Source organism: Argentina anserina, chromosome 1 (genome assembly GCF_933775445.1).
Source record: "Argentina anserina chromosome 1, drPotAnse1.1, whole genome shotgun sequence".
NCBI classification, from domain to species: Eukaryota; Viridiplantae; Streptophyta; class Magnoliopsida; order Rosales; family Rosaceae; genus Argentina; species Argentina anserina.
In genome coordinates, this window is record NC_065872.1 from 13,759,468 (window position 1) to 13,773,653 (window position 14,186).

General features: G+C 39.2%; 3 protein-coding genes across 3 annotated transcripts; all 3 read right to left on the minus strand.

Moving 5' to 3' along the window:
• Positions 1-720, minus strand: LOC126797688 (uncharacterized). Its single transcript, XM_050524377.1, is given in 3 exon segments — positions 1-378; positions 380-425; positions 531-720. Coding segments are annotated over 3 exon segments (300 nt in total). The 5' UTR covers positions 676-720; the 3' UTR covers positions 1-269.
• Positions 721-3,809: 3,089 nt separating this feature from the next.
• LOC126802298 (histone-lysine N-methyltransferase ATX4-like) lies at positions 3,810-5,339 on the minus strand. The gene is given in 3 exon segments (XM_050529911.1): positions 3,810-4,463; positions 4,465-5,177; positions 5,180-5,339. Coding segments are annotated over 3 exon segments (1,512 nt in total). The 5' UTR covers positions 5,325-5,339.
• A 2,433-nt stretch (positions 5,340-7,772) lies between these two features.
• Positions 7,773-13,035, minus strand: LOC126797640 (small GTPase LIP1). The gene is made up of 7 exons (XM_050524319.1): positions 12,579-13,035; positions 11,015-11,106; positions 10,743-10,884; positions 10,119-10,423; positions 8,697-8,750; positions 8,476-8,609; positions 7,773-8,254 (listed from the first exon to the last, which is right to left on the minus strand). The coding sequence occupies exons 1-7, from the start codon at positions 12,673-12,675 to the stop codon at positions 8,056-8,058; spliced, it is 1,023 nt and encodes a 340-aa protein (XP_050380276.1). The 5' UTR covers positions 12,676-13,035; the 3' UTR covers positions 7,773-8,055.
• Positions 13,036-14,186: the final 1,151 nt, after the last annotated feature.

The window sequence follows — 14,186 nt, forward strand, 5'->3', positions numbered from 1 at the left end:
TATCCCAAAACTAAACGATACGATCAACAATAGCATAAGTGAATCAAGTACACGCTACAAAACAACCGCACATTTGAACACCAAACCACATAGTGTCACATCACATTACATGGCTTAAAAGATAGCTTCTACTGCTAAATCAAGGACACAGGAACAACAAAGAGTACCCAAACTACATTGTAAAAACACAGCCAAGTTTCAGCAAGACGCCGAAACCTCTCACCTCTAAACACCACAGAAACTCCAGTAAAACCTCATTCCCGCAATCCCTAAATCCTCCCATCCCACAGCGAATCGAGCCGAACCTTCCCACCTTTCAACAAACTCTCCACCTCCTTGGGAGGATTCATCCCCAGCTTGCAAGCCCTCTCCCGCCGTGTTCAGATCAAACTGCCTCAACAGCTCCTCTTGCTCATCGTAATCATCTAAATCATCAAACACAAGCACCCATTCGAATATCAATTTCACAAAATCGAAGAAATCAAAGCCCTAAACCTAAGTAACTCACGAGTTTCGAGACACTGATTCACCTTTGAGATCAGGAGCGCCGTGGGAGATGAGGGCGGAGGGTTGGGTGGCGTCGGAGCCCAGAGAGGCGGCGGGGGATTTCTTCTTCTTGGAGATACCGGCCTTCTTCTGCTTGTAGAAACCCTTCATATTCGATTTCGTCGCCATCGCTAGACCTCTGATTTCAAATTTTGAATTTCCTTTACTCCTGGAGACTCCGGCCGCTTAAAAGATCAATAGAGATTTCGGAGTTTTTAAGTTTGCTTTTAAGTCCCTGGAATACTAGGTATTCGATATTGACACCGTATCTGCTGATGTTTTAGCTCAATGGCCCTTGGCATTTTAGACTAATAAGTGATTATTGAGGGAAGTTCGACAACTCAACAGATTAGTGTGTACAGTAATCAGTAATATCTCTACAAATGTTAGAAAAGATTAATAGCACAAGACGCACTATCAATCTTCTTCATTTCATTGGAAACAATTTATTGAGTTTCTGTTTGTAGTTGGCCTATTGAGAAAATTCATCAATACATGCATGCACTTGCGGTGCAAAAATCAGCGACTCTAACAAATGTTATCCAATATTGATTTACATAAGTCTTTTTTTTTAATAATTATATAAGTCTTTTTTTTAGAGGAAATTGAATTATAACTTGAGACTTCTGGAGCAACCAAAGTTTACAACATCAAATAATAAAGCTCTAGAAGTCTTTCTAGGAACTTCCTCAATCCACAAAGCCGACGAGGAATGACCTAGAACAGCAACAAAGTTAGCTTTCCTAACATACAACCTTAATTAGCTAGCGATCACCTTCCTATTTTTACTTCATTGACTAGTAGGCTTTAAATTCTCAACCTATTTTTGAGTACTCAATCTCGTGCCGAATCAAAATTAGAGAGCTCTAGAATTTACATATTGACGGAACAATGAGTCAAAATATGAATCTTTCATACGGAAAATTGAAACTTTGGGAAATGAAACAATTAATATGGTATTAAATTTTTCTCAATTTTTTTTAAGGGAAATGAATTTACTTCATTGATTAAAGATTATTACACTAAGATGTTATGATCTCCTCTAAAACCGGAGGGATAACATTAGAATAACCTAAACTGAATTTTGAAAACAAAGCTAATTTAGCTAAAACAATGAGCTACAATATTAGTTGTTCAGCTAAACATGAGATAAACACACTCCACTAGCTAAGTGCATACTCCAACGAATATCCTCAATAAGAAAGCCAAAGTCTAAGTAATCTAACGTACCTCCCTGAACTACATCTACTAGATCCTGACAATCAGATTTAATAACCAGCGGAGTAATGGCAAATTGCCTAGCAATCGCCAGCCCCTCCGTTACTGCATGAAGCTCAGCATGCAAAGGAGATTGAGCTCGGTCCCAATAAGACGTGAACACTCCCAAACAATGTCGATTGCACTTATCACCTCTTCGTACGACATAATCTCCTAAACCACCTAGCGGCCCTTGTTTTTGATATTGAATAGGAGCTTTTTCTCGATCTCCAACATTTGTTTTTGTTCTAGCGGGCCGCTCAGTTGTAGGCTTTTTAATTTGTATCCCTTTCGAAGTAGATGGCTCAGTCTAATTTCTACGAAAACCCACAGTAGTCTGTTGATTAACTTTAGGTTTTGCTAGTAAGGTTTCTGCCTTCAGTGCTAAGTTTATGGCTTCTACTAGAGTCCATATTGTTTGCAATCCTATCTTGTCTCGGATTTCTGACTTCAAACCAAGTAGATACCTCGCAACCTTTTGACTCTCCCTTTCTTCTAATTTGTTTCGCTCACTAAGCCGCATAAACTCATGATTGTAGTCAAATACATAATAGTTTTGCTGAGCACATGCGTAGTACTTCTCGAACAAGGTCTGCTCATAATCACGAGGTAATTCTTGTCCTCGAAGTAGAGATTTCATCTTTCATCATGTTTTGAAAGGTTCTTTTCCTTGTCGAACTCATGACCCTTGCAAATCATCACACCAACAGGCAGTAATACTTTTTAGTTTCCAAGCAACCGTCTTCACTTGCTTGTTTTTAGGAACATCCATTAAACTGAAGAACCTATCAACTTCTGAAAGTCAATCAAGAAATTCTTCAATTTGTAAGTTTCCAAAGAAGAAAGATATGTCAGCTTTCAATCTGTAATTTTCTTCATGGCGATGTTGTTGTTGATTGATTGGTGGCCTCTTCAGAATGATATGTCCTCTTCAGAATCACAGTTGTTTTCATGTCGACGGTGTCAGCTTCGAGCAAATCCTCCAGCTCGCACATCCTCTGAGTACTTTTGCACTGTAGTCGCCAATTGACCAACAAGAGTTGATAAATTGGTTATATCTTGACGAATATCGCCAAAATGTTTCTTCATTGCAATAATCTCCCGACCAGCGTCGGTGATTGTGATGATAGTAACTTCCCGTTCGACGCCTGACATCAATGTAGGTGAAACCTGCTTAGATGCCAACTAATGCAGTGAAAGCTATGGGTAAAAAGATAAGATCGGTTGACAAACGTCAAGCCGAAATATAAAGTTATTATAAGAGATAAATCTCTAAATAACTTGAATGATATTTATTGATTGAATGAATAATACAACATAGATTGATGCCTTTATATAGGCTCTAAAATATGGCTAATCCTATTAAGACTAGAACTAGGAAATAAAAAACCTATTAGAACTAGAAATCTTATGAATGTAAGGAAACGTAAACCTAGACATCATAGGAAACATATGTCAGTTTACGACCTTGCTTCGCCATATGTTTCTCAAGCTTCTCCTCGAACTCCTCGGCTAGCCATTCTACATCACTAATCGTTTGTAACATAGTTTGGTTATCTGCTTACACATTTCACTACCCCAGCTAGCCACTACATAGACCCCATACTCAATTATAAGGGTCGACTCAAAGTAAAGGGGCGTAACACTTCGTTTCCCTTCCATAGCAGCATATACAACTCAGAAGTCAGAACTGAACGGACGAAATTTGAACTGCAAATACATTTTGTACCTAGGCCTATGGTTGGAATGAGATGTACCGAAAGTTTAATCTATAACTTCTTCCTAGTGTTTTTCTTTTCCATTTTCTTTTATTGTAATATGTTTACATGTACAACACGAATGGCCCGTAGATATATACATCGGAAAGAAACACAATAAGCTCAAGGATAAATTAAAATGGCTAGCTAGGTCTCCTTTCTTTTCTGTCAATGGTTAGAAGTGGTTAAACGTCTGTGCGCAGACTGCAAAGATGATATGGGGGCACCAAAAAAGGCAAGAAATGTGAACTAACACAAGAATTTCCTACAGTTGGGAGCTTTACATAGACAAGGAACTTTCAGCTCGTCACGTTCGTCCGGCTCAAACAAGTAATCATATGTTAGTTCTTCACCTTCCGAAACATTAGTCTTGGCAATGAGAACTACTCGGTTCTTCTCATCACCCACACCGATGAGCCTTGAATAGCAATTGGGCATGCACGAATGGTTAATTAACCTAGCTATGTTTCCTTTACATGTAGCATCAATAACTACCTCCTCGCTGATCTTGAAAAGATAGCAATCTTTGCCTTGTTGCATGTACCGTGCTTCCCTCAGATCGGCAATGCTACCTCTTACTTGCTCACCACGATACTCAACAATCATTTGTCCTTGTTGTATGTTCCTACGTACAAATAGACCCCATTTATGTATTCCAGATTTACCAAAACAAACCCGCTGATTTTCGGTTTTCTGCAAGTAGGAAAGCCGATCCTTGAAGGAAGAAAAAAACTCAGAACCTTGTTCTACTTGTTTACATGTGCTGAAGTTATTTACTACGTCTAATGAATGATGTGTTGGTCCCCTTGGTCGATGAACAATTGGTAGCCGCTCACCTCTCTTAAAGACTGATTTGTTGATAGCACGGCATCTTGCAGCAGAGAGTGGCTCTGGTTCTAACTCGTAAGACTCCGAAGAGATTAGGTTTCGGGGCTTCATTCTTGTTTGATGACACAACCCTTGAAGCCCTAAAGAAGCCTTTCTCGTTTTGAAGCAAGCTTCTGGCAGCAAAAACGCCAGAGGGAGTCCGAACAGCGATAACAGCTTCTGGATTCGGCGTCCTGTGCACAGCACAATATATCAACTTGGTTGTTACTTGTTTCCCATTCTTCCCCAACTGGCTATGCAACTCCATGCTGTAGCCTGCTCGTGATGCACAGGTTGCATGAAAATGAGTAGCACACTTGCAACATGTGGTGCAGGAACCATGAATCTGGCTACAAATCACACAACACTTCATAAAAGTAGCAGGTGGGATTTTGATGATACCAACAGCAGGTTCCATCTTCTCAGAATTCAAGAACCCTACTTCGGGACGAAACCAAGCACAAGTGACATGAACCCACAAGTTGTCAGCATCAGTTGGCTTCAAAGCACCTCCTTTCACAGGACATAGACAACACTCTCTAATGATCTCAGGTGTCTCGCATGCTCTACAAACCCATGAAGTAAATTCCTGGACATGTTTTGCACCATAGCATTCCTGGTGCACAGCTATTTGGCACCTATTGCATATGATCATCTTGTTATCTTCCCAATCTTCCACCCACCTACAAACTGCACACCTTTCACTCGTCCACTTTGCATCAACCGGTTCGTACTTTTTTGCAAGGAATCAAGTAGTTGCTTCTTATCAAAACCAAGTTCCTTATACTCTTCAATCCATTGTTCTAGTGTTCGCATTGTGGCCTTCACTTTCACACTATGCTTCCATTTTTTCGCTCTACAACCTGTGTGCCTTTCCCATTCACCAAGGCTCAGCATATTTATTCATCACACTGTCCGCACTCACAAGCAACCATATGAAGGTGTGGTACATATGTTCCTTCCATGCCTTTACATACCGCAGTTACGCCGGTCACAGATTCGCGGCCGCTTACGACATATGACGATTCACATTCCTTTGTATAATTTCTACATTTGTAAACTAGGGTTTCAGAACCTGAACCCTTCACTTTTCTCTCAGCTTTAGCTTGCATTGTTTCATATAAATCAACTGAATACGGCACCTGCAGCGGACGTCGTGCTCGACCCGACCTCCGGAAGATTTCAGAGCTTTGATTCATTGCCGGCCGGTTGACCTCCATAGAACAACTGGAGCCGCTGCTGAGATCTTCGACTGAGTAATACCCATTCGTTTTCCGCCTCTTCAGATTCGCGGTCTCTTCCAGCTGCTTGCATCGTTTCAAATTTGGCATTTCCCAAACCCCCCTAGCTAATTTCATATTCAATCCCAAACCAGGACTGCTTATATATTTAAGATACCGTAATATCCTCACTGAATTAGGATTCATCTACTTGCAAAATCATACATAGACTGATCGAATGATAGATTCCTAACATATCTAGGATATACTTCACCCTCAGTTTCCTTCTCCTATAAGATTAAGAGTGTATGAAAATAGTACATAATGCGATCTAGTAATTACATGGAGAGAATTAATTACATGGAGTTACTAATTTAAGGAGTACTGTAGGATTGAATATAAGAATAAACCAGCTAGCTGAATGGAAAAGGTAGCATGGAAAATTGAAGATGGCCAAAAAATAAATAAAAACTGGGGTCCGATTGGCAGAGTCTAGCGGGCCATGGCGGATCCGGATGGCACCGACCCGTTATCCTTCCACTGCAAGGAGCGGGAAGTAGTCGCTGCTCTGTGAAACCAGCCTCACGCGTTGCCCTCCACTCTAAGGACAGTGTGACCCAGAGCCTTCGCCCTAGCCACAAAGCCCAACTCTCCGCTTGGAACGGGCGGGTCAGAATGAAGCCAGACCGAACCCGACCCGCTAGCGCAAAGCCAATGTTCCGCAACCTTAATGCCCCCACTTGGGTGACAAGCTCGCGTTACCAAGCTCAGCGATGCATTATGTTAGGTAAGATTAGATAAAGCGCCTATTTTTCTCCTTGTATGCGATGTGGGAGCGCTTCTCATGTCTATAGCGAAGACTTAGCTTTTGAGGGTCTTTAGAGCCCAACAATCTTGTTCATAATTAATGGTTTTTGATTCTTGGAATACCGATTTAGGGAGCTGGAGTTACCTGAATGAAACAGAGGCACTGAGTATGGCTAATTCATGACTATGAAGCTTCTTTTGTGACCTGAAATATCGTCCAGCAATGTGATATATGACTTGAGTGAAACAATTTTCCTGAAGAAGCACCCCGGAATTGCTTCGGATTCTCCAAGAGAATCATGCAAGGCTTCTTGTGGTGGTTGAAACAAGATCTATCGAAGCGATATGTGAGAGTAAGAACTTGTTTAAGTAGATGGTTATTTCAACAAGGATTCCTAACCCACAATTGATAGATACAGTAGAATGATAGGTTATGAACCTATTGTGGTGGTGTAGCTCTGCATGACCTCTAGCAGAGAAGGATAAGTTAATGGCAAAGTGTTGTTCTGGACATCACAGAGACTCCTGGTTTCAAGTTTCGACATCGTTGAGATGGAGTTATAGATAAGGGACAGCCTGATTATTACTTCCGATGATTACAGGATAGTGGTACGAATATATGTTCTCAGTGGTGTTGAGTATAGTCACCAACTTGGTGTTACCAAGTTGGTGTTGGTGACATCCATTGTGAACATCTAATAAGCGAGAAGATGCGAAGATATCAGGAAATTGGCATACAGAAGAGAAAGCTTAGTGAAAAAATTGTGTTGCTTCCAGGCTGTTCAATAAATCATAAATCATTGTATAGTTTACTACTTATATCCCATGCCCTAGCAGGTTAGCTGCTTCTTACAACGACAGAACCTGTAGATGTGAATAGAATCAACATACCAGTTACAACTTACAAGTGAAACAAAATGAGAAGACCAAACAGAACCACTCTTGCATTGTCTCAAAAGCTCTTTAAGCACTCAACAAGAAAAACAAAGACTAGGACTCTTAGAAACTCATAGGTTTATGATATTGATGAAGTGTTGGTATTTGCTACTAGCTTGTATTGCGACTCGGGTTGCTAGAAATTTACAAACCTCTGCCACGGTTAACCTACTGGACATCAGAGGTTCATGTTCAAGATTTGATCGACCTCTAGGGACATGGCTTAAATGCCTGATTATCACTCCCCGTTTGTTTACTGTTATGTTGATGATTCACAAATGTGTACTCAATCCTCACAATAACATAAATACATTATCAGAGTGATCTTGAGTAAGTTAACAGAGTTAATGACATTCAAAATGAATTTCTGAAAAGCGAGAAGACACAAGGATCTTGGGCACCATAATCATTTGGGGAAGTTCCAAAATTGTCATACAATGAGAAAGCTTGGTGAAAAAAAAATTGCCTATAGCTTCCAAATTGTTCAATAAATCATTATATACTTGTACCCCTAGTCCCCAACATATAACTGCTTACAATGACAGAACCTGTAGATGTAAAACAATCAACAAGACGAGTTACAAGTGAAACAAAATGACTCATAGACCACACGCACACATATCCACTCATGCCAAAACAATCACATTTATCAGAGCCAATGACCGCTACACATTGATATCTGAGCGCTTGGATCTTGCAGCACTGCTGATACCTGGGTAACTAGAGTATGCAAATCTAGGGATACTGAAATTTTCTGAAACTGCAACCGGTTGCTGAGGATAAAGCGTGGGAGGTGGTGTCAGATTGCGTTGTGCTGGAAGAGGAGGGAGCATGTTGTACTTGTACGGATCACCACCATGTAAACTGCAAGGGATGAAACAGAAGAACAAAAGCAAAATTAGGACAAAATTTTTTCATCCATTACTTCAAACACCTAAGACAACAAATCGAAAGAAATGAAGATGATGAGAAACGAAAATTGTTATAGATTGAAATTCAAAAGATCACGTTTTCTAACGTGTGGCATATGATTTTGTTGGAAAGCATTAAACAAGCATGAGATATATGTAACTTGCTGAAAATACCTGCTCTTCTTCCTGTATGAAAGATCTTCATCACTCCAATTTTCATCTACTGTCTGTGCAGGACTTTCAACCGGAGAAATAGACCATGGACTTTGTGCAGATAAATCATCAGAAAAATATCGTCTCCTTATCAACTGAAACAAGCACAACAGGAGAGTTGATCATTTTCCTTGAGACAGTCCATAAAGGCAAACAACAACAACAACAAGAGAAATACAGACCATTCGGAAGAATTTCATCACAGCTTCCTTGTCGTATCTTGCTTCTTTGGCAGCCTGTAACCAGACCATCATGTATTAGTATAACTACAGCTGATTGAACACCCAATCATAATCTCACCAATTTATAAACCCTTCACTCACAAATATTTGAGCCCAAAGAAAAAAAAAAACATGACAACAATCATATTCCAGCAATGAAACACAGAGTTTATTGGTACAAGTCAAAAGTGACATATTTTGCCTAGGTTAGTCTTGCCATATCAGCAAAAACATATTAGCCCCCGAATCAGCTACAACATTTCCTCAAACTACAAAGCCAACCCCAAGTCATTTAAGTTGCAACATTTGATCTTTTGGCTAAAAACCATAAGAAACATAGGCAAAAATGTTGAGAATTTAGTGGTGCATGGATAGGCTACTCAACTACAGGTCTACAGTTAAGGCAAGGATGATAGAGACGTGCTGGCATCTTCTACCAGTGCATAGAATCTTATCACGAATACACCTTATACTTTCTGTTCTTATATTTAAAAAAAAACAAAAAGATGTCAGCAACCAGAAACCATACAAGTTCCCATAACTGAGAAGGGAGAGAGGCTACAACAACCATTATTAAAGAAACTATCAGCTCAAGATTTTGAGATTTACCAAAGATTCTTTTAATCTAACAAATGATATTTAAAGCTGTAAATCTAATATATATGTTGCCCTATCAGATTTGTTTTCTTTTATTGAATATTTGCTACATATTCTATCTAAAACATGAAAATAATTTGGTATTCCACACAAGTGAATGGCACAATGAAAAAAGAATAAATATACCCATCTGCCCTTGGACAGGGCAGTAGTAAAGAATCATATCCAAATTTTTCACACTGCATGTTATATAAGAAGATTCATATATAAAAGGTAGAGTTAACATAAACATCTCTCACGTCATAGACAGAAGCATTTGAACATGAGAAGAAAAATACCTAGGTAGATGTACTAAAAAAGACACTTAAAAGCTATTGATTTACGGATCCTTACATTATCCTTCAATGTCACTTAGGAGGTTCACCTAGCAGATTGTGAGACCACATTTTCACAGAATTGACAATACTGTCGAGATAATGGACCTCATAAATCCACAACTAGCTTTTTTTATTCGCAAAACAGATTTTGATACTACATTTTCACATAATCGTGCAAATTCACTTGGTTGATTGTGAATATTCAAGAATACTGTAAAGATAATGGAGTAAATGGACCTCCTATCCGCAACTAGACTAATTATTTGGAAACAGATCAAATGCAAACACAACCAATAGATTCATTAGATACCATATTACCATATCCTAATTTAAGTCTGATAGACATATTGCCTAGACAGCATCCGAGAAGTAAAGGTGGGAAATGAACATAGAATAACCTGCTACTTACCGCAATAAGGCCTCCAGCTCCAGGAAAACTTTCGGTCAGTGGAAGTTCCTCACTCGATGGTAGCAAACCTTGCTTCTCAACCCACTGTCGGGCAACGTCAACAAGATTGCCACTGCTTCCCCTTGTACCCTCCTTTGCAGCAATATCAGCTTTGTTGCCAATAACAATATATGGGACAGGAAGGCCACCGGGACCTCCAGATCCCAGAGGAGCTGAAAATGTCCCAGTTGTAGAAATCTCAGTTGCCCACTTCTGCAAGCCAGTTTTTGTCCTTCTTTGGGAGAGATCGTGAACAAAGATTACACCTACACATGAATTTCAATCAAGAACTCAGATGAAGATCTCACATTTATCTCCAACATGATGGTTATGTTGCTTTTAATAAGAAGTGAAACATGAGAATAATCGTATGGATACTGTTAACCAATTGTCTCCAATCATAATGGTGATAACAGTATCATGCCATGATTTGACACAATTTCTGTTCAAAAGGTATCATGCTCATTGCATTGTCAATAAATAGATTATGAATTCACCAAGCAGTGCAAAGAGGTTTAAGGGATACATGTTGATTTCATTAATAAAAAATACTATCCATGCATAAAATAGCATCTCTAAACTTACCATTTATTTGGGAATAAAAAAGAGACCGGCATTCTTTGTATCTATCATGTCCACATATATCCCAGAGTTCAATAAAGAATTCTCTCTCAGCGTCACCTTTAATGCTGCTAGACGAGCTACCAGAATTCCCATAAGTAGTATACTGAATAAAACAATGACAAAGAAAAGTTAGCCATTTCTCAACAATGGATAGAACAATGACAATGAAGAGTTAGGCCATCTCAACGATGGTTCTGAACTCTATAAGATAATTTTTAAAATGTAGTTCTTACCTTCACACCAACTGAACATCCTACTGTTTGAGGTGGGCGGGCAGTGGAAGAACCATTGACAATCAGATGAACAAGAGAAGTTTTTCCAACACCTACGAATAGGCAAAATCAAAGATGTTCTACAGTTTACAATTGAAGTTACCAATGTATAATAGAGCAGAAATTCGCAGAAAGATAATCTGACATGCAGTCATGCATGATTTATACAATTGCACTTAAACATGCACATATGTCAAACCATAGACTCAGAGACATTTCAGGTTATCAAATACTATTTCATCCAATACATAAACATGTAAAACTGTTATTCATCAAGCTAGCAAACATTATATTACCTAGCAATACAAGTGGCAAAATATGGATCTTGATATTTGGTCTAATCTTCCATTAAAAGAACAATAGAAGACAGAGAACACAGTCCACAATTTACAAGTCACCTACTAGAAACTCTACTAGATCAAGATAACAATAGCACAACGACAGAAAAGTATCAAGTCAGAGCTGCTAAAGTAAACTGACTGAATTCCTACACTTTATAGTGAATGACCATAAAGAAGCCCAAATTAGACCTATTCCACCCTCCAAATTATTATTAATATCCTGCTATTTTCCATTTATACTACTATATTATTACTCCTATAGCTGCCCCTCCCCCATCCCCCAATCCTGACGAGTGACAACCATGGTACTGAAATAGAGTGTGGTGTAAGTATTAACTGATAAAGTCGCCAGAATCCCATTTCCAACTTAAAACTCTTTACAAACGCAAACTGCCCATTCAAAGACAAGAACCAAAGAAATGAACCCTTTTAGAGATATCTTTACCAACTTGTACCTCCAAGGTCTAGGATCCCAGCCATTTTTATTTAGCTCGTACATACACCAAATTACAACATGCCAAAGAGAATTGGCATCTGACTTCATTTTTCACGATCAGGTTCCCCACTCCTAACCCTCCCTGTCATTAACTTGCAACCCCTTTCCCATCCCACCTTCAAAGGTCCTACCTTTTCTTCCACCATCAATTTCCACTAAATACTAACACAATCCTTCCAGCCTTGCTTCCAAACCAGAAGGTCTAACAAAGAAGAATGAAATGGCAATCTGCTCAGCACCAATTGGATTACACTCAAAGCACTGGCAAGCTACTCAGGCATAGATCATTCCAAAATTCTCATTAACCCCGCATAATCAATCTCACTCTTGAAATGTGAAACCCTTCACCATGCCCTCAAATGAATGCACGGTGCAATACACCCTTCAAAGCCATTTTTCACATGCCACTTAACGCCCTTGAATACAAATGAATTATGCAGTCACTTAAACTGAAATTCTCTTCACACGACCACATAAGTACTTCTAAACTAATCAGGCATATTAAAAGAAGCAGCAATGATTCTGATCACAAACTATACTTCAACCAAACCAAATCTAATTCTCAAAATTTCCAAACAAAATGCTTCCACTAACTACTTAAAACATATAACAGTCCACAACAAACAAAAATCAAAACTAACAAAACCAAAACTGAGACAAAACTAATTGTAAAGTGAGAATCAAATACCTGAGTCACCAACAACAAGAACTCGAACCTGCCCAGAAGGGGGTCCACCACCGTTTTGCTCTTTGTTGTTCTCCCTCTCACGTTCCCTCCAGAACATCTTGTCTTCCCCCAAAAATAAACTCTTCAAACCCAAATCACCTCAAAAATCAAAGAACCAAATCTTACAGGTCACCCACAAATCAAGTCCCATCAAACCCACACAGAAAACACCAGTTTCTCCAAATGGGTACCCTCCTTTTCAATCTAGAATCCATTTACCATTGTGATCTCAAGCCAAGATCGAACCTTCGAGCGCAGAGAACCCTGTAGAGAACTTCAAGACGAGCTACACTCGCAGATCGAATATATGAATCTCTGTTGCCAAACTGGGATTTGGCTCCAAATTTCTTGTAGCTGTTTTTGGTTTGTGTTTGCGTTTTTATTTAATGAACAAGTTCGCGGTAGAGTTTTTAAGTACTTGGATACCACCGAGCAAGATCTCGAGGTTGCTTAATACAATACTGTATATACTTCAAGAGTGCGTCTACTGCCACCAAGTCACCAACTGCCTTCTTTGTTCACCGATTCACCTTACAATTATATTTATATTTACACCCAAATATTTCATTTTTACTCTAAAAAAATCATAAATATTGTGAAAGAAGTACAATATATAAGTTTAGAATAGTGAAAATACGATCCACAGCCTATATAACTAGTTTTTTTATACAAAAGAAAATATATTAAATAGAGGAGCCTCTAGGACACTCATATTGTACAATGTCAAATACAAGGGCATTATGGTTGCACTTGGGGCACAATTAACCAACTAGCCCCTTGATTAAAACTATGGCCAAGATTGGCAACAACATTAGCTACAAAATTTGTTTGAAAGAAATTGAGTAAAACTTGAAGCAAGTGATCGGATATCTTCCACTATGCTAAGAAGTCTCCACGGAATACTTGAAACTCCATTGACCGTATCAATGACAAGTTTAGAGTTGCCTTCCACCTCTAGATTGCGAAGTCCTTCGCTAAGAAGTCTCCTTCGCTATGATCAAACTGTCCCTAAGTGCCAAAGCTTTAGCAACCGGTGTAATAACCCGATTTTTCGGAATGATTTTTGGATCACTTTTGAATTTATAAAGTATGTGAAATTCATTAAACGTGTTTGTGCCGCCTTGCAAAGTCGAAAATTGAAAACGGAAACGTTAACATAACGTTTATTTAGAAAAACATTACGTTTCCGAGACGTGAACATCGACTTTTACTCCATCGATTGTTTGTGAAAACTTTCTTCACGAAAGTCGTAGAGCTCGTCGATACGAGTGCGTAGACGTGTGACGCGTTCGAATCGGACATCGGACGTAAAAGTTATTAACGTCGGAAGTTCATTTTTCCGATTTTGGAAATAGTATAAAAGGAAGGAGAGGAGATTAAAAATCAGAAAATCAGTTTTTTTCAAAAATCAGCTCGGGTACTGTTCACCCGACCCAAAAATCTTCTCCGGCCGATTTCTCCACCATTCGACGTCGCCTCGTGTCGTGCCACCTATCAAACTGACGGGCTCGACGATCTCCATCTTTTGGGCTACGCCTTGCACTCCGGCGACAACCACACACGGTGCAG

Bases quoted from the DNA above. Each gene is read 5' to 3' on its own strand.
- LOC126797640 (XM_050524319.1), bottom strand. From the start codon at position 12,675: ATGTTCTGGAGGGAACGTGAGAGGGAGAACAACAAAGAGCAAAACGGT. The intron at 11,107-12,578 runs GTATTTGATTCT...GCCTATTCGTAG, and splicing joins TCTTGTTGTTGGTGACTCAG to GTGTTGGAAAAACTTCTCTT. The intron at 10,885-11,014 runs GTAAGAACTACA...TGTTTTATTCAG, and splicing joins GATGTTCAGTTGGTGTGAAG to TATACTACTTATGGGAATTC.